The sequence below is a fragment of the Diadema antillarum genome, unplaced genomic scaffold, assembly GCF_040938485.1.
Source record: "Diadema antillarum isolate AM-2024a unplaced genomic scaffold, OU_Dant_1.0 scf00000147, whole genome shotgun sequence".
NCBI classification, from domain to species: Eukaryota; Metazoa; Echinodermata; class Echinoidea; order Diadematoida; family Diadematidae; genus Diadema; species Diadema antillarum.
Window position 1 is genome coordinate 818,843 of NW_027271036.1, and position 23,553 is coordinate 842,395.

The following is a 23,553-nucleotide window of genomic DNA, read 5'->3' on the forward strand; positions in this document are numbered from 1 at the left end:
ACTGTGTGAAGTCTCTTACATAATTGATAACATGGGGACCAGCAGCAAAATAATGATCTAAAAGCTTCAGATTATGTAGTGACCTCTAAAATATGAATGTAGACATAGATTATTGAATATACAACTAGAGAAGCACTCTGAGAGTGCAGACCTCCGCCAAGCATGCAGCTAATTTCCACCACTGATCTTGTTCTTCCATAGAGATGCTGTATCAATGATTTCGACCCATACGTACTTACAGCATTGTGTGCTGAAAGTCGCCCGAATTCCCAATATAGAAGCCTTTGTTACGTCATAAACCCTCAGCTGCACGGCACGCCTCGCCCTGGCAGAAACTAGAGCACGCACTTTAGTGCGCGCATGCAAACCTCAAATATGCGCAGCCTGAACTCCCAAGTTGATTGACCCTAGTGTACCTGCCAAAATATCAAAAATCCTTCATCAATTCCCCCAAAATTCTCGGATCACTACCAAAAGTTAATAGTTTGTTACTTGTGTCATTCTTAACCTTACCTGCAAGTTTCATCCCAATCCGTTGACTACTTTGTGAGTTATTTTGCACACGGACAAACTAACTAACTAACGAACAAACCAACGGTAACGAAAACATAACCTTCTCCCTTGGCGGAGGTAATTACAAAATGATATTCACAGTTGTATTTAGTATAAAATCATGTATTTCAATTAAGATTGTCTTTTATCGGATTTTTCAAAAAGTGTCATTTTGTGGTACAGTTTTTCAGTATACACACCTTGCATGCACACCTTACAGGAGATCCTCATATGATAGTCAAATACAAGGTTTATTTTACCTGCTATTATATGTAACGTATGCCATCATAACAACACGCATCTGACGTGGAAAAAGTTTGATGTAGACTTGGATGGTTGTAGACAGGTACTTCTACCACCATTAAGAGTATTCCTCTCTTCTTTCTCATAGAAAGCATGCATACCATATGTGACCGTGCATCACAAAACCAACAAAAAGTCGCACACACTGATTTTGTGTCAGGACTCAAAATAGGTGAGATGGATCAACCTATCTAATCTTGATTTTTTTTTCATATTTTCTGAAAGAGCAAAATTTCATCTACATTATGGTAAAGTTTGGGATCATAAAACAAATGGGAAATTGTGTTTTTAACAGTTTTTCTAGAACTTTTTTTTTATTTAGAATATTATGATTAGGTGTGTCATAGAATCCCCTTTCAATTTCTTTAAAACCCTTTACACACTCTTCTATTTCAACTCCAATAACTTTTGAAAGGATGATGCTGTTGCTTTGAAAGTTGGTAGTATTCATGATTAGGATGTGTTAATAGAGCATGATCAATTCTTGCTTAATCTGATTATACCTCGATTGTTTATGCTGAGGAGTTTCACATCCTGTTTTTTTCTTTTCTTGTCCCATTCATTGCACAGCTAGCATGGCTTAGTAAGATTAAGCACTTGACTAGACCCTTTAGCCTACTTTAGAGCCTCTTTTCTCAGTAAACACTTTTCTAGAGTATGTGTTTTCTTTATGCCTCCGCCATGAAGTGGTGCCGGAGGCATTATGTTTTTGGGTTGTCCGTCCTTCCGTCCGTCCGTAATGAATTTTGTTGACAGCGTAACTAAAAAACCTTTAGAGGTATCCTCCTGAACTTGGCATGTATGTGTATTAGGGGGTGATGTTGTGCCTATCAACTTTTGGGTGAACATGCTCAAGGTCAAAGGTCAAAAGGTCATGGTCAAATGCTCAAAATTTCACTATTTCCCCCATATCTATGCAATGCCTGAAGATATTTTCTTGAAACTTAGTGTACACATGTATTTACCCAATTAAGATTCTCTGGTGAAAGTTTGGGGTCATGAGGTCAAAGGTCAAAAGGTCAAGTAAAAATGTTAAAATTTTACTTTTATCTCCATTATCTTGGAAATGGTTCTAGGTATCTTTATGGAACGTAGTATATATGCATGTACTGACCAGCAGTGTTTATCTAGGGAATTTTGGGTTCATAGGGTCAAAGGTCAGGGTTAAAGGTCAAGGGTAACACTTTAAAATTTTACTATATCCCTCATATTTACGCAATGCCAGCAGGATTATTTCTTTTTAAACTTGGTGTATGCATGTTTAACCCAATAGAGATTCTCTTGGAAGTTTGTTTGTTTGTTTGTTTTTTGCCAAAAAGCTCAAAGGTCAAAAGGTCAAAGATCAAGTGAAAGTGCTGAACTTAACTTCTTCCTCCATATCTCGGAAGTGGCTCAAGTTATCTTGGAAACTTAGTACATATTTATGCATGTTCTGCCCGATAGTGATTCTCTTATGAATGTTAGGGTCAAAGGTCAAGGGTCAAAGACCAGATGAAAATGGTAACAATTTACTATTCAATACAGAAATTGCACTTTTTTTTCTCCGTACCTTGAAAATTACTCAATGCATAAACTTATGAAGGGGTCAAAGTCAAGTAAAAGTCCTAAAATCCCCAAATACATGCTCTCTCATTCATCCAATTAAACCTAGGTCAAGGAAGATGATCATTCAACACATTTGTGACAAATGTGTTATTTTAATATTTTGTCAATTTCGTGAAAATGTGATCACGCATTGTCCACATGTACTATAGAGCTATTAGGAGAATCATGCATTGTGGCGGAGGCATACCAGTCGCCATAGCGACATTTCTAGTTTCAACATTTAGATGGGTTAGGAATGTCCATTGGAATTGAGTTATGGATCATTTTAAAGCTTAAAAGTCTGCTCTTTCAGAATCTATCCTGAACTAAAAATCCATGTCTAGTGATTTTTTTGTTGGTTTTGTGGTGCAGGGTCACATATACCGATACACCTTTACTGATCCCATTCCTTGGCTGGTACTGAGATCAAAAAGCTTGTCTCATGCAAGCCTGCTAGGTTCACAAGGTCATTGACCTGGCTTCATTTGAATGTATGAAAAAACCACCTGTTGCTCAGTCAAGTTGGACTGTGCGGCCTTGCCTTCTTTCCATGTGGTTTAAGGTTTGGGTGTGTATTACAATATCCACAGTCAGGAGGGTCAAATTAATGGGAAATGTCTTTAATTTGGTTGCGGGAAGCTCTATTGGGAATATGCAAATCACAGGAACCGTTAGCCCCCATAGCTATTGTTCCTGGCCTGTTAGCTGATACATCGTTTATGTTTATCATATAGAATATGTAAGTTACATATCATGTACTAAAAAGAGCTCCTGCATTTCAACAGAATTTCGATCCGGGGTCATTTAAACAGAATTTTGATCCGTGGTCATTGAAACAAAATTTCAATCCGTGATCGCTGTATATTTCCATTGGATTTGCACTCTTTCTCCCAATAAGTGTATTGAGTGGGACTTTGTATTTTGTGCGCTCAGTGACCATAACAAATATCACTGAATAGCTCCGTGTGCTTTGATAACTCCCTCTGCTTCCATTTCTCATTGCATTTTTGTATTAAAATGGGGTCAACGGGAGTGTAGTGACGTATGACAGCTGTTCTGAATGTGGGCATTTTTTTTTTCTCTCTGTGACTTGCTTTTGGGTTGACAGAAATGACGTTAAGAGTTGTTCAACGAGATTTGAAATTGTGATAATCACTCAAAAGCATACTGCCATCAGCCTACAGCAATCATTTGCGTGGGTTCATCGCTGTAACCTGCATTTGCGACAGTTAACGATATTAGAAGGGGAGGAGAGATCATGTTCTATAACTTGCACAAACCAACTTGGCACTAGCCCAAGGGCAGTCTAATGAAATAATCTCCAACATGCCCCACACACCAAATTTAGTCAATTTGCCAGTAGTGTTTCATATGAGGTGTTGTCGACAGTTTATTTCCTGTCTTTGTAGAGAAGAAATTACTCCCATGAGAAAGAGATGGGCTATCACGCAACATTTAACCCTGTATTAAGCAACCGCCTCAAATCGCTACTGATATCATGTATAAATGCATACAGTAGCTACATATCTGTAGTGATGATGGCTTAGTTATTCAAATCATTTGGGCAGAGACAATTTGAAAAAAAAAAAACTGGATGATGATACACCTGCACATGTATAGTTTTGCATATATATGACCGATTACAATATCTACAATTATTATCTATGTAAGTCATTTTAATAGTGGCGCTTTAAAAATATGTGTATGTGCCGATTTATGTCCGCTTGATTTGCATAAGATATGCAATATCAGAGCATATTCAATGTAGCACAATAATGTATTAATTTTCCAAAAGCTGCTAAAGTAAAGAGGCCATGCATTGATACACTGTATTTGGCCTTGTCTGTTGCACAAATGCATGTGTACAAGTTTGCTACATGTGCGAGCTCTGGTTACAAGTGCACAAACTGTTGCCACAAGTGGAATCTTTCATTTATTTGAATTTGTTGAAATTAATAATTTTATCTAACTTTAAATTCTAGTAACTACTTTCTACAGCTGTTTACCTTCTCCATATAATGCTTTAACATACAAAAAAAAATTGTAGGAATCATATTGCACTCTTTAGGGCCATTATTACACTCATCTCCATTTACAAACATGTGTGCATGATTTACGTGTATTACGTGTAATGCAAGAAGTATCGGTTTTCTATCAACCAAATGCAAGATCAAGTATGATTTCATTGGATTACATAGATCGTATGCATTTTTTTTTTTAATTGGTATCTTAGGCTTTGGAAGAAAGCGATATGTTGGGTCTTAGGGATTTATATGAATATTATTAATCTTTTTGTGTATAGATGTATGATGTATTATGAGATATGTAGGTTTTAAATGTGTTCTTCTGGGCATCTTTGACATTTGAATTGATTTATTGTAATGCTACTTGTTTATTTCAAGTGCTGTGTAAAGTCAATTCATGGTTATTTCCTACAGGTGTGAAACTTCACCTGGAAAAGGCAGATTTATGTGTAATTGTGTTGTTGAATTTCATGGCGTGATAGGATCTACATTGACCAGTATATGAAATGTCTGCATTAAGTCATGTTCTTTTCACTTTGACGGAGTGCCGCAGACTGCACTGATAAGCAACCTGTAAAGCAGAACATGAGGGGAATCAAGAAAACCTTTGTTGCCATTTCAATATGTGCCCTAAATATGCCACAAACTGCAAGCTGAATGCATCCATAATGATGCATACAGTTCATAGGGTCCCACGGTACACAAAATATCGAGTATTAAGTCCCACTTTGTCGTGCATTTCATTTTGACACTCTAGAATGCCAATACTTTGTGCGCTCCATAGAAAGCATGCAGTAGAATTCTTTGACGTCGTTTTGATCTTCCTGTCCAGAGAAAAGACTCAGATTTTAGGGTTCTTTATCAGGTTTTGTAGTATTTCTCTGTCTTTTTAAACAGCATATGATTTTTTGTGATTACAAATTTTGTTACAATACGTGTTGCATCTACAATGTAGTTAGAGTGATCCAACATTGAGACAAGGGGGAATGCTCATACATGTACAATGTGCCTCTTTTTGATGGGTATGACATCATGTACAAATGAAGGTGCTATATTTTAGTTGTTGAATTCTCTCTTTAGGGAAATTCATCTCGAAGCTAAATTTGTTATCTGTGAAATGAGAGAGAACAAAGCACCAGATCAGTATTAGTTGAGGGAAATTGGACCAGCATTAAAGACAGGCATTTCTAGTCTGTCTTAAAGTATAAAGTTATCCAATGTGACATTGAATGGATCCTCAGTGCACCTCTTACTTCATATGACAGTTTGATTTTTTTTTTTTTCGCTTGTTTGGAAAAGATGTAAAACTTGAATATGTCACACCCAAAATAAAACAAGGAGTATATTACAGAAATGATGGCAACGTCACATGACCAAATTGACTGTTTTTATGGGCTCATGGAAAGCTGTGTTAGAAAATTTCCAGCATCGTATTATCACATCTTCTTTGTATGTACTGTTAAATTTACATGTATCATTAAAATTTGGATACTCTGTGGCATTTGCTTAGTGCATTTACAAAATTCCTGTTGGTATATCATTCCTTGATAACTTTTAGTAGTCCATACAGAGATTGTGGCATTATGGTCTCTCTCTCTCTTTTTTTTTTTTCCAACTGTTCTTGTCACGGTTTGGTACACCTGAGAGAATATGCTTGATATAGAAGAAGCATCTCCGAGTGGTTGGACTGATCTTTTAATATGTGATCTATTTAGGTTGTGTTTACCAAAATTATGATAAACACGCACTACTGGTCTGTAGGGTTATTCCTCTTTGGCAGTTCGTGTATGCAGTGCATAATGCTTGATATTTTAGCATAAGGTGTTTTGCAGAGAAAGAGAAAAAAAATATTGGAAGTGGAATATTTTTACAGGACCTGGTACATTATTGTGGATGTTTAATACATCATGCCAGCCAAAGCACTTTGCAAAAGTGCTGATTGATTCAGATTTGATTTGCAGGAGTTAAGTATATCTTCAAAAGAAACAGACATTGCAGTTTCATTATATTAGATTCGTAAAGTACATCTGGGAGGTACATCCTAGGAATTATTCAATTTTCCCAAACGTCATGTATTTCGTCAATGATTTCTTGTACCCAACTTCATGTTTTTAAATTTCCTTTCCTCAGTTCACTTCCCATTTGCGCGATGAGTGCACAAATACATATGTATTTGTTAAAGATTCACTGACATTGCAAATATTTCTCATGAATTTCGTGCTTGAATCTGCATTTTTTTTTCTCCTTAATTCCGTCAATCTAAAATATATATATTTTTTAGAGTGCTCGTATAAGCAAATAAATGAAAAATGTTATGTGGGTTTATCTTTCCTATAGTTCTTGAAGTAAGCTTTATACGTAAGTTTTGAAGAAGTCTAAGGTTTTAGGTAACTTCACTGATACCATTGATGTTCCATTATTAACTTTGCATATCATTCTTTGTATGGGTTCCTTTTAGGAGACATCAACAGAACATGTCAGTCATGATCTTATGTAGAGTAAGACGTAACTAGCTACATGTATAAATGTCATCTTAAAAATGCCACTGGGATTGTACTTAGTATATGCAAACAAGCACCGAGGGGTACTGAAAGAGTTAAGGCTCTCATTCAATTTCCACTTAAAACTTCATGAAATTTTCAAGTTGAAATGACCATACCGTTTCGCGTGTGGGCCTTATAGTTACTCATGAAGCCTTTGCGGCTGCAGCTGCAAATCGCTTCGAAAACATGCAGAAGCAGTGAGCTAGTGGTCATTGGATATTTGTATAAACTCCATCCTGTTCTTGAATAACATGTTTATGTTGTTGCCATCAGTGGGTAGATTTTATAAATCAGCATATAACAAGGTCCCTGTTTGTCATCAGACTTTTCCCTGACTGTCATTACAAAGCAAGCTTGTTATCATTTGATGCATAGTTGTGAAAAATACTTCCCAGTTGGTATCAAAGCATACTATCTAAGATTTTTGCACAAGTTGTGCAGCTGATTGCAGTATGGTATTGTTTAACAACTTGATACTCTTTGTTGCCCCCACAGGCCACCTAAACTGGTGGGCAAAGACGGGGGCGTGTCCCAAGCTGTGGCCAATGACAACCAGTGGTGATGGTAACTGCCTCCTCCACGCATCTTCCTTGGGTTAGTAAACCAGATGGACGGCATCAATTCTCATCATTTTTTCAAGGATTCCTCCCACTCCTATAGAAAGTTGGCCTCACTTGAAAATAGATGTCATGTTATCTCTCACTATTAAGCCATTATCCTGGTTCCATCCATGTAGAAACAGGAAAACCAACCACCAAGGTAACAATATCCAGTATTTAAAAGTCTATCTCTCTGCTTGTCAGTGTGTGATTTCTGTGAATTTGATCTTCGCTGTTTGTGCCGTGCAAAGATATCACTTTCCAAAGTAAATTTAATGAGCGGATTACTATGACACCGCTGCTAAAAGTGACTATGATGCTTCTGTATTCTGTAAATCTGTAGAATCCACTAAATGTGTAACATGTGATGCCCCTTGTGTTTGCCAAGTACACTTTCTTATTTGAACTTCTTTCCCCCACAGAATTTCACCAAGGTAGAAAGGAAAATGATCTTCGTTGGCTCATTGTGTTTTGTAAGCAGTCAAGTCTCATGTAGACAGGCATAATAACTAAGCATGCTTGCGATGTAAAGGTGGTTATATTGTTCAGCAATTATGTCTTGCTAATATCTCTTTCTTGAAGTAAAATGTTTCAAGTATAAACTAAATGCAACATTGATGATGTTCCTCTGCGATGAAATGGTTATAAATGTCATCTTCATGATGATTTATCAAAACTCATCTTGAAATTTTAGCCTCGTACTTGTACAATTTCTGTGAAAAAAACAACAACAAAGACACATGATAATTGCTGCATTTTTATGTGACCGTCATCTGCCACGGAGCAGTTCAGTGTAAATCAAAGAATCCTTGGTGCATTCTCCTGGCAGGGATGTGGGGCTTCCATGACCGGCAGCTGACGCTGCGCAAGGCCCTGTACAAGGACCTCACAGACCACCAGCACACCGCCTACATGCAGAGGCTGAAGCGGAGGTGGAGGTGGCAGCAGACCCTGGCAAACAAGGAGGTGAGATGCTCAATTCCCTGATCAAAAACCAGTGAAGTTACTCTGTATTATAAAGTGGGCTTTAGAATCTCTGCAATCTGATTGGTCAATCATCATGCATTGATTTTTACTGATCCACGCTGAGCCGTGTGTCCGATAAAATCTGAAGGCATGGCTGAAGCCTTGTATAGTGTTGTACTGAAGGTGTATTGGATGCATAGTGGAGAAAAAAGTTGAATTTCATGAATTTATGTTCCCATTTTATAAAACAAATGATACACAGGCCTATTTCATGGATCAGTGAGAATCGGATGCTCTCGTTTAACTTTGGAAACAGTCTGAAGCCCACTTTCAGCTTGCTGCGCTTGTTGGTGTAAACAGTTCCAAAGTTAAACTTGTGCATCCAATTCTCACAGATCCACTCTGTCCTGTGCATCATTTGTATACCGATGGACATTGATCCCTGTTCATCTGTTGGTCAACGTACTGTAGTTTGTAGTTTTTGCGGTACATTCATTTTCGCATATTTTGCCCTACTTACGGCTAGTGCGAATTCTGGAACCCGCAAAAATATCTGCATGTTTTGAATTGGGTGAGTCGTGAGCTTCAACTTGTCAGTGATGCCTCCCTTGTACGAATGTGTGTGTGTATGTGTGCGTATGTGTGCATTTGCCCTAGTAGAATTCATGTGTGTGTACAGTACTCGTAATTTGTGTGCAGGCCGCACATTCAAATGGATCAGGCAGCAGCGCAACTTTTCTGTGAATGGATAAAAGTATGTGAGTATAAAGCAGTTGTACAGCACAAATTTAAAAAAAAACCTCTGAATATTTTTTTGAGCCACTCGCCGCAAAATAAATAAATAAATAAATGAATAAAAAACAATAATCGTGCAGAAATATTAACATATATAGTAGCAGATGACAAAGAATGAGTCCCTTTCAGTTCCTCTCTTGGAAGCTACAACTTTGTAGCTACGTTTCAGCAACTGGTGCAGAGCAGAATTTTCTTGACATGCTGTGGCACATGTGTGAAGTGCAAAGTCAACCCAGTACAAGCCCTCTAAAAAACACATGCTCATTTTTCCTTCCGTTGCCATACATGTCATAGCCCCGAATCAACCTCTGTGATGGAACACATGATGGAAAGATGTCTGGGGCTGCTCAGATGCTGTTAACAAGCGTCATCAAACTCTCATTGTTTTGTTGTTGTTGTTTTTTGTTTAGAAAACAAAAAACATCCTATTGACAGTGCTTAGAAATGACATGACTGTTCACAGCTGTTATGATTCTAGTGTTTCCAAACTTGGCAGAGATGGAAAGACCATGAGCTATTTCTTGCTGTGCTTGAAAATCTTTCAGTCCTGTGCAGAAAAAAAAAAAAAATGTTGGTTGCTGAAATCCATTGCCATTAAAATACTGTAATTACTCATAGAAGTACATGTAGTACACTTCCTGTATCAAGTGTGGTGTTAAGCAAATTCTGTAAATGTGATGATGGGAAGCCACTTGCTCCCTGTAAGGTTTGCTGTACTCACAACACTCATGGTAATTACAGAGTACAGTTGTACATTTGTTTTTCTGTGATTTTCTTTTTGTAATTTGTTCCTCCCCCAGCCCGCCCCAACTTGTTTTCCCCACGCAATATGATTATAATGGTGGCAAAATTGTGAATAATATAGACTAGATGTTTTAATGGGTGTGTCACATTTGCGAGCACCTTGGTGATATTTTTGGCCCTTAGGCTAAAGAATGATTACTTCATGTTAACATGAGTGGTGTCTCTCTCAGTCTACCGAGTTAACAATTGTTGGTTGATTCAGGGGTTTTTTTGTTTTTGTTTTTGTTTTGTCTATGATATCATCATCAGTCTGGTCTTGTGTACTCAGAGGAGGAGTGGGAGGCAGAGTGGAAGGCCCTTCTCAAGCTAGCATCCACAGTCCCCCGCAACCTCAGGTACAGGATCAATGGTGGCAAGCCTGCCGGAGGAGGGTGAGTGATAGATAGCTGCTTGATTTTTGACCCGCAGCAAGGAACTATTGTAAAACACAATATTTTCGCAGCATGAAATTTCACGAATTGGAGCCAGGGGCCCTTTTCGTGGCATGAAATTTTCGCGTGTTGCCTCTAACGTTCAATGCATGTAGTGTAAACAAGAACTTTCACATGCGTTTTAATTTTGCGAATCTTGGCTCTCATGAAATTTGCAAAATTAAAATGCATTCGAACATTCCTTGTTTTACAGTATCCATGTGAGCTGTTGGTGGATGTCTCTATAAATAGACTCTCATTTTGAGAATTTGATGACTTTCTGATTCCCATTACAAAATGACAAAGCAAATACTATCGAGTGATTGGTTGAGAGCATACACATGACCAGGCATTTATTTTGCCTAACACATAATTTTGCTCATGTCCGGTCATTAGTGAAGTATAATGACCTGCCATTAACACAATGTCACAATGATGACAAGACAGGTCGTTTCATTTTACTTGCGATGAGGGTGATTTATGAAATGATGAGGATCTACTTCATTATTTTCTAAATCAAATAATGCACATCATTTTGTTCAGGGTAGTATAATTACCCACACTCGGTACCTTCAAAACAGTCCAAACACCTTGGGCTATCACCTTGGGCATGTTAAACTGTTCAAAAGGTATTGTGTCTGGGTAATTCTTACTAATGCCCTCATTGATTCTACTTTCACTTCCCTTCACCTTCTCATATACACTCGGTTTGTGTATGATAATTTTCTTTCTACTCTTTGCATTGAAAGTGGAAAATGGATTTTTCTATGCTCCTACCCCTTGCAGGGCATCAGAAGCATGTGTTTGTTTTTCTTTTATTTGTTTTTTACAAGTTGCAACGTGTTAACTGGAAATATTTAAGTGTGAAATTTTTGGATAATCTTTTATTAGATCCATTTTTCACAAAATAGTTCGGTTTCGTGTAAGTGCATGTGTATAAGTGCATTTGGGGGTCATTTGGCTAAGTTTGTAGTGTGATCTGCCTCCAGATCCAAAGGACTGGGGTTCAATTCCCGAGTCTAACTGAGCCATGTTGTGTGTAATCATACCATCCCATCCAGTAAGAGGCAAAGCACTCTGCACCGCGAGTAGACATAAAATTGAGGTCCCGCAAAATGGTCCCAACTCGTGCACGCAAAAGATCCCACTTCATGCATTCATCGCAAAGAGCAGGGTTCATAACCCGATGAAGTGGTCCCACTTCACATCCAACTGGATCCCATGGAAGACCAGCTAATGCAGCTGAATATTGGGTCATCCAGCCATCTTCTCAGATGGAAAATCAAGCAAACAAACAAATGAACAAAAAACAAACAAATGTGCATGGATTATACTAGACTTTGCTTGTAAATATTGTATGTTTTTGCTTTTTTAGCTCACCTGAGCCGAAGGCTCAAGTGAGCTATTGCGATCGCCCTTCGTCCGGCGTCCGTCGTGCGTCGTGCGTCGTGCGTCGTCCGTCGTCCGTCGTCCGTCGTCCGTCGTCCGTCGTCCGTCGTCCGTCGTCCGTCGTGCGTCGTGCGTAAACTTTTTACATTTTCATCTTCTTCTTGAAAACCCCATGACCGATTTTCATCAAACTTGGCAGGTAGCATCCCTAGGGGGTTAGGAACTCAATTTGTTAAAATGGGCACCATGCCCCACCCAGGGGGCCCCCAGGGGGGCCCAAAGCCCCCAAAATTAAGGAATCTGTAAAAATCTTCTTCTCTAGAACCAGAAGTGATAGAGCTAAGTTAATACTATGAGTTAGTACATTGATGACTGTAGTTTCAAGTTTGTTCATGGCAGAATCAGGGGTGCCCCCCTTGGGACCCAGGGGAGGGGGGTGGGGAAGGGTTCTAATGGGGCCTAAATTGTACATTTTCATCTTCTTCTTGAGAACTCCATGACCCATTTTCACCAAACTTGGCAGGTAGCATCCCTAGGGGGTTAGGAACTCCATTTGTTAAAATGGGCACCATGACCCACCCAGGGGGCCCCCAGGGGGCCCAAACCCCCCAAAATTAAGGAATCCGCAAAAATCTTCTTCTCTAGAACCAGAAGTGATAATGCTAGGTTAATACTATGAGTTAGCACATTGATGACTGTAGTTTCAAGTTTGTTCATGGCAGAATCAGGGGTGCCCCCCTTGGGACCCAGGGGGGGGGGGGGGGGGGGGGGTGAGGAGGGGTCCTAATGGGGCCTAAATTGTACATTTTTATCTTCTTCTTGAGAACCCCATGACCCATTTTCACCAAACTTGGCAGGTAGCATCCCTAGGGGGTTAGGATCTCAATTTGTTAAAATGGGCACCATGCCCCGCCCAGGGGGCCCCCAGGGGGCCCAAACCCCCCAAATGAAGGAATCTTTAAAAATCTTCTCTAGAATCAGAAGTTATAGAGCTGAGATAATACTATGAGTGAGTACATTAATGACTGTAGTTTCAAGTTTGTTCATAGGAGATCCAGGGGTGCCCCTCTTAGGGGTAGGGGGGGGGGGTGGTTGGAAGGGTCCAAATGGGGGCCTGAATTGTACATTTTCATCTTCTTCCTGAAAACCTCATGATGGATTTTTGTCAAACTTGGCAGGTAGCATCCCTAGGTGGTCAGGATCTCAGTTTATCAAACTGGGCACCATGCCCCACCCAGAGGGCCCCAGGGGGCCCCAATTCCCCCAAATTAAGGAATCTTGAAAAAATTGGGCCCTTATTGTACATTTTCATCTTCCACTTGAGAATGCCTCGTCAAATTTTGGTAGAGCTGTGAATAATTTAGATTAGTGACTGCGTGAAAGGTGAACTTGCGATACTCAGGTGAGCGCTAGACCCGCGGGTCTCTTGTTTTTTTTAACCAGGCACTTACCATCGCTAGCTGAAGACCAACCTTACATCAATGATGACGAGGAGGTCATGTACGAGAGCCTGGAGGAGTTCCATGTCTTCGTCCTCTGCCATATTCTGCGGCGACCCATCATCGTGGTGGCCGACACCGTGCTGAGGGATTCCGACGGCCAGCCCCTGGCCCCTATCCCCTTCGGTGGCATCTACCTCCCAGTGGAGTTCCAACCAATAGAATGCCATCGGTCACCCCTGGTGCTGACCTACGACGCCTCTCACTTCTCCGCTCTGGTCCCCATGGAGGTCGACAGTCACAGGGAACCAGAACTAAAGAGGAAACCTCCAGGTCAGCTAACAGCTCCCCTCTTCTTCCTCCCTCAAAGAAAGGCTATATTTGTGGATGTTATTTATAGACTCCAACTGATAGTTAATGAAAATGGTATTACAATGTTAGAGATTCTTGTAATTTATGTAAAATAGTGATGTTCTTGGGATATTTGCTTCCTTTATGCTAAAAATCACATTGTGTTATGAATACATCTACCACTGATGAAAGGGAATGGTAGAGATTTGCTCTTCTTGTGGACATTCATTCAAATATGTACGGGAACATTGCCATCACGAAGAACGCAGTTCATTTCTTAACCTTCTCCAAACCGCTACTTCAAAATACTGTTGACATTTATGAGGTATAGTTTTCTTTGCCAGATTTTTATCGTTGATGTATGGAACAAGTTTATAAGGAATTTGAAGGAATAGCTTCACTGCACACGTTTGATTGTACACATCTGAAATGGCTCTTGTGAATCTTCCTTGGTAATTGATCTATTGTTTCACTGAATCAACATCAGATAAAGCACATATTGACATGTCTAGCATGTGGCCAAGGTTTGCCAGCTACAGGATACATTTTTTTTATTTTATTTTCTTTTTCCCCAATCTTGTTTCCTGTTTTCTTTGCAGTCATTCCGGTCACAAACTCAGACCACCAACTCCTGACGTTACACTTCATCGTGGATCCCGGGATAGGATGGGAGTGGAAGGATGAGAACCAAAACAACGCCAAGAACGAAGGCTTCCGGAGACTGGTGTACAGTCCCGAGGAGAAGGTCCAGCTCCTGAACAAGTACCTGGAGCTGGTGCGCCTAGAGGTTCCAGACAGCGGTCTGGATAGCCAGGGGGATGAGTGGGAAATGTTGCCCCCAAAGGAGGATGGGGTGAGGACAGTCAAAGTGGAAGTATCTCGCAGCAACTCCAGTGGGTCGGAGAAGAGCTCCAAGAGTGGAAGCAAGGAGAAGTCCAAGTCATTTGGGAAGAAGCTGAAGCACTTTGCTGGCCTCGACAAAGGCAAGAAGTCCTCCCGCAAGAATGCAGGAGACACTCCGCAGTTAATCGAGAAGCAGCCAGTGTCCAAGAATTCCGCGGTAACCATCGGCGACATCAGTGACCGCTCCATTGTTGTTGCAGCGAAGATGGACGACATCCGTCTGCAGGGTCATGAGGAGATGATCAGAAATTACCTGGAAGCGGCCAAGGGGAGGTACCAGGAGAACATTGCAATGAGGAGAAGGATTGCCGCAGAGGAGAATCGCAGTCGGCAGATCAGGGTCAATCGTGTTCAGGATCATTTCCTGGATGACGACGAAAGAACTAATGAGACAGCTCTCAGTTATACCACAATACCGAGGGCACGCATGGGCAAACCGACGTCTTCCGCACCGAGGAGTGTACCCCACCGGCAAGATTATCCAGACAGCGTCCATGCCCGAGGCATTCAGTATGCCGATGCAGGCTCCCCATCATCATATCAAGGTAATCCGGGCATGGAGAGGCTGGCTGGCAACACGTCCCGGAACCCAGCAGTACAGCACCAGGGTCGGTACCACGTCACGCAGCGCTACCAGCCTCAAGCCCCTGTGGTCTCACAGAGAGTAGTACCCATCCACAACCTGCAGATTGAGGCGCGCTCCAATCCCTACGCCACCCACGTCAGGGGCAAGAAAGTCCCCCTATCAAGGGAGGAGAGATTTGCCAACCAGTGTCGCACCTTTGGCTGCAAGTCCTTTGGCTCTGAAAGGACAGAAAATCTCTGCCCACACTGCTATGAGTCCATGTTAAGAAAGAAGATGCCTTCCATGTAAGATTTGTGTGATCAGGGTGTTACAGAGTCCTGGGCCTACCATCAAACTATTGTGGTACATGTTCAATGTGAAAGACTCTTATATTTCTTTTTTGTACTCTTTTTGATTTGCTTCAAGTGAATTGATGTCAAGAATATGTCCATTTGTAATTTGATCAATTAGGAGTTCTTTATTCAGCATTTTATGTTCATAGCAAATAGGTGTACAATTATTATTTTTTTATACTACTGCTCAGAATTGTATCAAATCCTGTCATAAGCTGCAGTGTACAGTAACTCATATTACAGCAGCTGTTGGTGAACCTCCTTACAATGATGGCAGTCTGCTCGAGAAAAGGCAGTGCAGCTGCAGATAGCGAGAGCGAGAAAAAAAAGAGTCAAAAATGGACTTTGGAAACCATAATTGTCCTAAGCAGAGGTGTATGGATGTGGGCTACTTTACATCCATGTTTATCTCATGTGATCTTCTACAGATCACTCTTTTACAAAGAGTGAATGGTCACGAGTGAAATGATCCAAGCTTTCACATGAGATTAAGAATAGGAGCGCTCTTTTCAGAAAGGCAAAATCTTGTACCATGTTCTTGTGCAATGTTCATGTGTGAAATCTTGTTGCATTGCACAAGTGAAGTCCTTACACTATTTGTTTTATACAACACCTTGGATGTCGGATGTGGTCCACACTGATTTTTTAATCAAGTACAGAAATGGCAACCCTTTTTTTTTTTCATCAAAGGCGAATGGGTGGTACAGTACAGTCAGTCGTATGCATAAAAGTGATCGGTTGAAGTTGTTGACATTGAAATGAGTGACTGAATGCATTCTTGTAACTTATAGTTGATGTGGCAAAGGTATGTGACGTCAAGAAGCATGCAATGGGGCAAAAACTATATGTTGATCATGAGTTTGATTCAGGAGTCAGTGTCAGTTGGTGACGGCAGCTGTATGCAATCCATTCTTGCATGACAAAAATTGCACAGCTCAACAGCGACAGCGTGCAATGGTACTTTTAATTGTATGTCACGTGATGAACAATCGGCCAATCGGATTAGCAAGAATCATTTTGATGTTGCAAAAAAACAATAGTAAATCAAATTCTGTAGGCAGATTCTGCATACAAGGTAGAGGATAATGTACCATGGTAAACATGAAATTGGTTTTACATGAATAACATGAAATTGGTTTTACATGAATAGGATATCTCCTTGTCTGCGTACTGAAAAAGCTATGAGTTAGACATTAACATAATTATTATACTTAGCACCCAACATCCAATTAGCAATGAATGCTTTCATAGTGGGTTTTTTTTCAACCCCATTTGTGTCTATGTCTATGTCTGTGTGTGTGTGTATGTGGATTCCCTGAATGCACCCTACCAACCATTTTTAACTTGGAAATCACTTCAAGAGCACAGACCTCTGCCAAGCAGCTCATTTCCACCCAAATAGGATGCAGACGGTGATCCGTATTGCTACCAACATTTCAACAATCATCTGCACCTTGCGTCATTTTCTGTATGGCATGAGATAGGTTTCAAATTTGTGTTTAGACTACCGTGGTACATGTATCTCCAGAATCACTTTCTGTTCACATGGGATTCAGATCATTGGCACACATGGGGGGCTCACCTTCTCAAATTAACTCTTGGGATGAATCCTGAATTGTACGCTGAGTAGCTTTAAAGGCTTCTGACACAGATGCACAGGAGAAATGAATGTTCGGAAGGAATTGATTACTTATGTATCCCTTGATTATTTTTTTTTTGAAGATGAAGATTCGAATAATTGGGTTGATGCTGTCTTACAGGCATAAGTTGGTGTAGTGCTTACAGTGTTCTGTGATCAGTGCTTGATAAAAGACAAGCCTAGATCATTTCATATGGTGAGTGATTAATTTCAGCAAGTCAAGATTTTGCTCCATCGAGCATGACTAAAGCTTCTAGTGGCTTAGATATATGCTGAATACTTCACATACAAATGTAATGCACCTCATGACACTGTAACATACACTACAGCACTGAGCACATGATATTTCTCTGTATGCATTCTCTGCTACATGTATGGTCAGAATATGCACACAAGCAACCTATGTGATGTAGGCACAATCTTTGCACATGTAACATGAAACTATAATACGATGGTTGGGGGAGAAAAAAAAAAGCAGTGTGTGTTATACAAATGCAAAGCTTCAAAATGCCATGTTCCTATTCAAGTTATAGTAAAAAGTAGTAGAGATTTATATGGACACATAAAAGGTGTTTATTGTTACTTTCTGATCTGTGTAACTATCAGCACTCAACATTTTATCCATGTGACATCGACTGAATTGTGGACATTACGCAACCTTGATTAGAGAAATATTTGGTCTTGAGGTAACTTGAAAATCCCGTTAACACTTTTATAGCAGCGTGTGTAAACTCTGCCTGGTAATGGGGATAGGCCATGATAGTTTTAAGGTGAAGAATATTTGGAAAAAGTTTTGTCACATAACTTTTTTTTTCAGGATTTTTTCCCCCGAATACAACAGGGTATCTGTATTACCAGTTAAGAATGTGTTCTTTTATGTGAGGAAATGTTCTTAGCAAGCCATAGAGAACAAAGCAGTCAACTAGCAATGGTATTCAATGAAACTGTTTACGTTTACTGACTAAGCACATAAGATATTTATTTTCTTAGTGCTAAAACAAACGTGTGTTCAAATGGGGAGAGCAACAAATATACTATTCAGTGGAAGGTGTAACTTGAAGTAACACTGTCATGTTTAGGCTCCATATGTTTGATACATCTGTAAAAATGTTTGTATCTTTAAGGTATCGACCGATCCTTTCACATTAGATGTTTGCTTTTACGTTCCTTGCTCAGCTGTATTAAAAACATATTTACACCACAGGACAACTCACGCTGACAATAACAATCATGACATTCCAAATTTGCAACATTATGGTGAGAATTTGCGACACCATTGTGAAAGTTGCCTGACAACTGTTTCTAAAAGTCATCCGAAACATTTTTAGAAAAATTACACACCAGAAAACCCTATCAAAGGTGAAGTTGACTTTAGTCATCAGAATTATGTAACAGTGCATAAGGAATGATGTCATGTTTTAAGCTGATTTGACCTAAAATGATGACAGCCAGAGTGTAAGTCCCCCAAATTTGAAACATTCTGTGGAAGCGTGGGAATCAGCAAGAAATGGTGTGAATATTGAAAAACATTTTGTCTCACAGATATTAAAGGTGACATGACTTGCAGTATGTGAGGAACCCTTGTACCCCCAATTAGTGATGTGTAGTTCTGTAGTTCGGGCAGGGTTTGTAGGAAAAAGTAGACCGACTGTCAGTCTATAGTATGTTTCAATGCACCAGAGTGCAGTTGTATCTGAACTTAATCACATTTTTTTTTTCTTTCTTTTGTATACTTGGATGGTGGTATGTAACAGTAGACTTCCTCCAAGAGTTACTGTGTACGAGCTGAAATTTTCGCGGTGGTTTTATTCTCGCGAATTTCGCAAATCGCCTTTGAACCGCGAAAATAACAACACACGAAAAATAACAACGCGTGAATAACTAAGTTCAGTTAGACCCTCGCAACCGCGAAATTAACAACACGCGAAAATGTCCTCCAAGTAGCAATTCGCGAAAATATCTGTACGTGAAAATTTCAGCTTGTACAGTATTTTTGTCCTGACTTGTGTTGTTGATTGCATTTGAGTAGATTTGTCATCCAAAAAATACCACACTCATCAGTGGGTTTTTCTTGCTTTCTGTTTTTCCTGGTTGTGTAGTAGGTTGATTGCTTTTCAATACTAAAGGTTTCTTCCTTGTTGTCATATGAATGTTAACATTGCCAGTTTAGACATTAGCAAGAGGTTTCTGGGAATTTGGTCCAATTCTTTCATATGGAAACACTGCAAATCGTGGTAAAGGTGACTCATACATTTCTTCCTCAGACCAAAATCAGTAACCAGATCATGTCAGTTAGGAAGAATTGTGTATGAAGGATGATCACTGCCTTTCATGTGGGTTTGTGTCAAGAGCGTTAATATTCATAGCAGTATATTATTGATGTTTTACCTTCAAGAGAAGATAGAAATGGCTGAAAGTTACTTGTTTGTTTGTACGTTTGTTTATGTTTTTTGTCCCCCCCCCCCCAAGAATAAAAGTGGGAAGGTATTACTGTAGCTGAACAGGAAAAATCATTTTATCAATGGTAGTCCCACATATGGATATCCATGTGTGAGTCGTATGCTTAGTTCAGAGTGATGCAGTGCCAAAGTTTTGAATACGTAATAGAGGGATGTCAAGTGATTTGCAAACTGATTATGGATGCTGTTTCTATTCACAGCTTTGGAGACTTGATGACCATATATTTTAATAGTGATTCTAAACCTTGATCATGGCAACTTTTGATGAATATTTTACTTTGGTCATGCAACCAGGTTTCAAAGACTGACCGTTTCCCTCTCGGAAATATTCCATGTAGTACTGCGTGGTGCAACTTCCTTCCTGCTGTAGGTACTCTGGTAGTAGAAGCCACTGAATTGGCTCTGTCGGTGAGACTGAAATGTTCATAGGTTCAGAGTTGTAGTCACGTAGCAATTTCAACATGACAACTTGGAGTGGACAAGCAGGAGACTGCCGTCGAGTGCCACAACTAGCGATTGATTGCTTAACTCTGTATGACTATTGTAAAAGGGGAAATTTTCACGCATTGTGTGCAACTTGAAACTAGCACAAACACAAAAGCACAAGAATAATTTGCTTGTCATATATGATACTGTATTATATTTTGATCGTACAGTATTGAAAATGCTCTCAAAATTTATCTTACCCAGCAGAGAGAGAGGAAAAAAAAAAAACTTGACACAAAAATTTCCACTTTTGCAGTAGTCCTCATAGTCTGCTCCCTGTTGTTAGTGTCAAACTGCTAGTCTCAAACCAGGTTCCGTTGACCTAACCAGATAGAACCGAAGAGAGCGCGCAAGAAGCTCTTTGTTGCCCCATTCTCCACCTGCTGTCCCAGTGATCTGAGAAGCAAACTGCCCCACCAGCAGTCAATGTGTTCAAGATTAAACTTAACTCATTCTTTGTCAGTGACTTTAGACAGTGTGTACAATGCTATGGGATTGTTCTGTGCCAATCAGCACTTAGCGCGCACGGAGGGTACGAGAACAAGAACGTCACAAGTCTGTGTTCTTATGGGTGGCATCTCACACTGCCTTGTAAACTTGCCTTTACAAAATGTTAGATTTGCAGCGTCATATATCTTTAATACATTTATGAAAAAAGATTTAAGAGATGGATCTGCTTATATTCTTGTTTGCTCTTAATATGTTTGAAAAGCTTTATTCTCTAATTCCAATGTTATGCAATGTTGATATTATGCAATTTCCAAATTGTAAATTTAATTATTAAAGATTTGAATGAACAAGGTTATTTTCATTTCTATTTTTATGGAAAAACAGCAACGACTTAAAATGTGTGTAATTGACTAGAAAGGGCAGTACTACACTACACAGTGTTGGTGATACCATTGTTCATTTTGCTGTACCAAATGTCTTATTTCAAATTTGTTATTTCACTGTATAAATCAAGGAGTATGCAATGTAAATACAAATATATTTAAATATAGTGGAGCATTTTTTACAGTCTTACCTTGAACATAGTTTTGTGTATTCAAAGTCATATTTGCTAAGGTCTACATTGCTGGATTGTTATGCCTATTGTAAACCAAATTCAATTCTTTTTGTGCACATTTTTAATCAGTCAGGTGTGAAGAATCTTTAAGTTCGTGATTTTTGTGTTTGCATATGTTGTATTTTCGTAGTTGCCTGTATTTAGGTTGTGAAAGTGAATTTTAGAAATTTGCATTTTACTGAAATTTGCTTGTTATTTTCTAAGATACTAGCCCAAGATTTTGTTGGTGCAGTTTTTTTTTTTTTTTGTTTACTTTTTCACAGGGTTCTCTAGAGATATGGGAATTTGAGGATGGAAAAGTTGAAAATGGGCTCCATTTTCATGTGCTTTCCCCTGCCTGGAGCCATGTGACCAGGTTTCTGAATACGAACAACTCATAATCTGTACAAACTATTCTCCTATTGTGGTCCTGTTCTCCAATACAGTGAACTGCCAAAGTCTGCAAGTGCAAACTGGGATATTTTCCTTTGGTGCCACACAATGAAACCATTCCAAAAAAAGAAAAGAAAGAAGAGTTTGTGTCTGTAATTCTGTACTTTTCTGTACTGCCTGTACAACCTGCCAGAAAAAAAAAATGCACCACATCCACCTCTTCAATGCATGTTTGTGGATTTATGTACAACCACATTTGCTATGATTTTTTTTTCTTAATGTTATAATATGATCCAACACCCAGATCCTTTAGGATGCTCATTTATTTCATGAAAAAATAAGGCTGGTGTTTTTTTTACGGAAACGTTTTGTCTGAAGCACCTCACACAGTATCCCATTTCTCATCTTGATATTGTGTAGGTTTTTAGCGGAATTAAAAATAGATAGGAATGTAAAACCAGAACCTAAATATAAAAGAAAAAAAAAAAGACATTGTCCTCCAGGGTAGCACTTCAGTCATCAGTTTGCGTCCATGTTTTTATAAAGTGGCACTTGTATTTTGGCAGTTCAGCTTCTATGGGCTGCGCCTCTGTGTTGCCATGGTGATTGTTTTTCTTGTGGATTCTAATAATTTGAAGAATCTTGTGTGCACCATGACCCTCGTCATGTCTGTAACAGCTTCCAGGAGACCAAATTAAGATAGACCAAGAGGGTTTGATTTTTCCATTCTTGTTGAATTCTTACACTTTCCATTCTCGTTGAATTTCATTTTTCCCAGCCTGTGTTTATGTTATGTTGTGCTACGTATTGATGTACCTGGAATGTAGATATGATATTTTATACCCTTGTTCTTGCACAATTCATTCTTCGCGACATTCAAAAGCACTTGCTTTAGTGACAGGCGGGGAAAAAAAAAATCAGTTTTATATGAAATTATTTTTTTCTTTTCTTCCAATTATGTTAGATGATGCTCGCATAAGCCTACAATTAAAAGAATATGTACCGGTAACTGCTCAAAACTCAGGCCTTCCACTTGTGTCTTTGTGTTAACTCACTCCAGAGAAAAGATGCTTGCCCCAGTTTTCTGCGTGCCCTCCAGTTATGTATGATTAACTGTGTTTGAAACTGATATTTTGGTTGTGGTGGTTGTGGAGTGTGACCATGTGATTGAATGAATATGGACTGTAAACACATACTTGCCAACTAATAAGATTTTATCAGATTCAGTAAGATTTTTTACATTAAAAATAGCAAAGTCAGATTTTCTGTCAGAGATATGAGATTTAAAAAAAAATATATTTAGATATACCTTTCATGTGTATTTTCTGAAGATTTGACTGAAAGTAAGATTTTTAACTTCAGTTTGCATGTAAATTAAGATTTTTGCAATCCATGAGTAAGATATTTCATCTTGAAATGTTGGCAGGTATGTAAACACTGGAAAGACTTGTTCTTCATTGACTTGGCATGTGGTATATTTCTAGTGTATCAGGGCAATTACCTCCCAGCTAAATACTGGTTTGTGGTAAGGTTAGATTAAAGAGTAGGTTTCGGGTTAGGTTTAGGGTATAGAGTTTGGGTTAGGGTAAGGATTCAGGATTGGGATTAGGGTTAGGTTCAGGTGAAGGGTCAGGGGTAATTGCCCTAGACCCATTTCTAGGGAAGTTGACCAGGGATCAAAGTACTTTATGGATGCCTGCATTGCAGAGTAGAAGCTGATACAGTGGTCCCTGCTTAGTCGGGAGGGATCCGGAGACAAACTTATCTCCCATTTGTAAGTGGCGCTTCCAGTTCAGCATTGGCTGGTTTTGGCCCGTGCACATCGCCCCACATAAAACCCAATAGGTGGGCATTACACAAAAGTTTGCACAGTTATGTTATCCCTCGTTATCCACATCAACAAGAACACATGCGTTACTACACTAAGAGACAAGAAGGAAAAGAAAAAAAA

The 23,553-nt window shown here is 39.4% G+C and overlaps 1 protein-coding gene across 1 annotated transcript in view; it reads left to right on the top strand.

Annotated features, from left to right (window-relative positions):
• LOC139721697 (OTU domain-containing protein 7B-like) overlaps positions 1-16,657 on the top strand; it is a 31,701-nt gene extending 15,044 nt beyond the window's left edge. The window contains exons 4-8 of the mRNA XM_071633028.1: positions 7,502-7,600; positions 8,435-8,571; positions 10,420-10,541; positions 13,413-13,741; positions 14,359-16,657. Of these exons, the coding sequence (XP_071489129.1) occupies positions 7,502-7,600; positions 8,435-8,571; positions 10,420-10,541; positions 13,413-13,741; positions 14,359-15,536 (1,865 nt within the window). The 3' untranslated portion in view covers positions 15,537-16,657. The remainder of the gene's footprint in view (positions 1-7,501; positions 7,601-8,434; positions 8,572-10,419; positions 10,542-13,412; positions 13,742-14,358) is intronic.
• Positions 16,658-23,553: the final 6,896 nt, after the last annotated feature.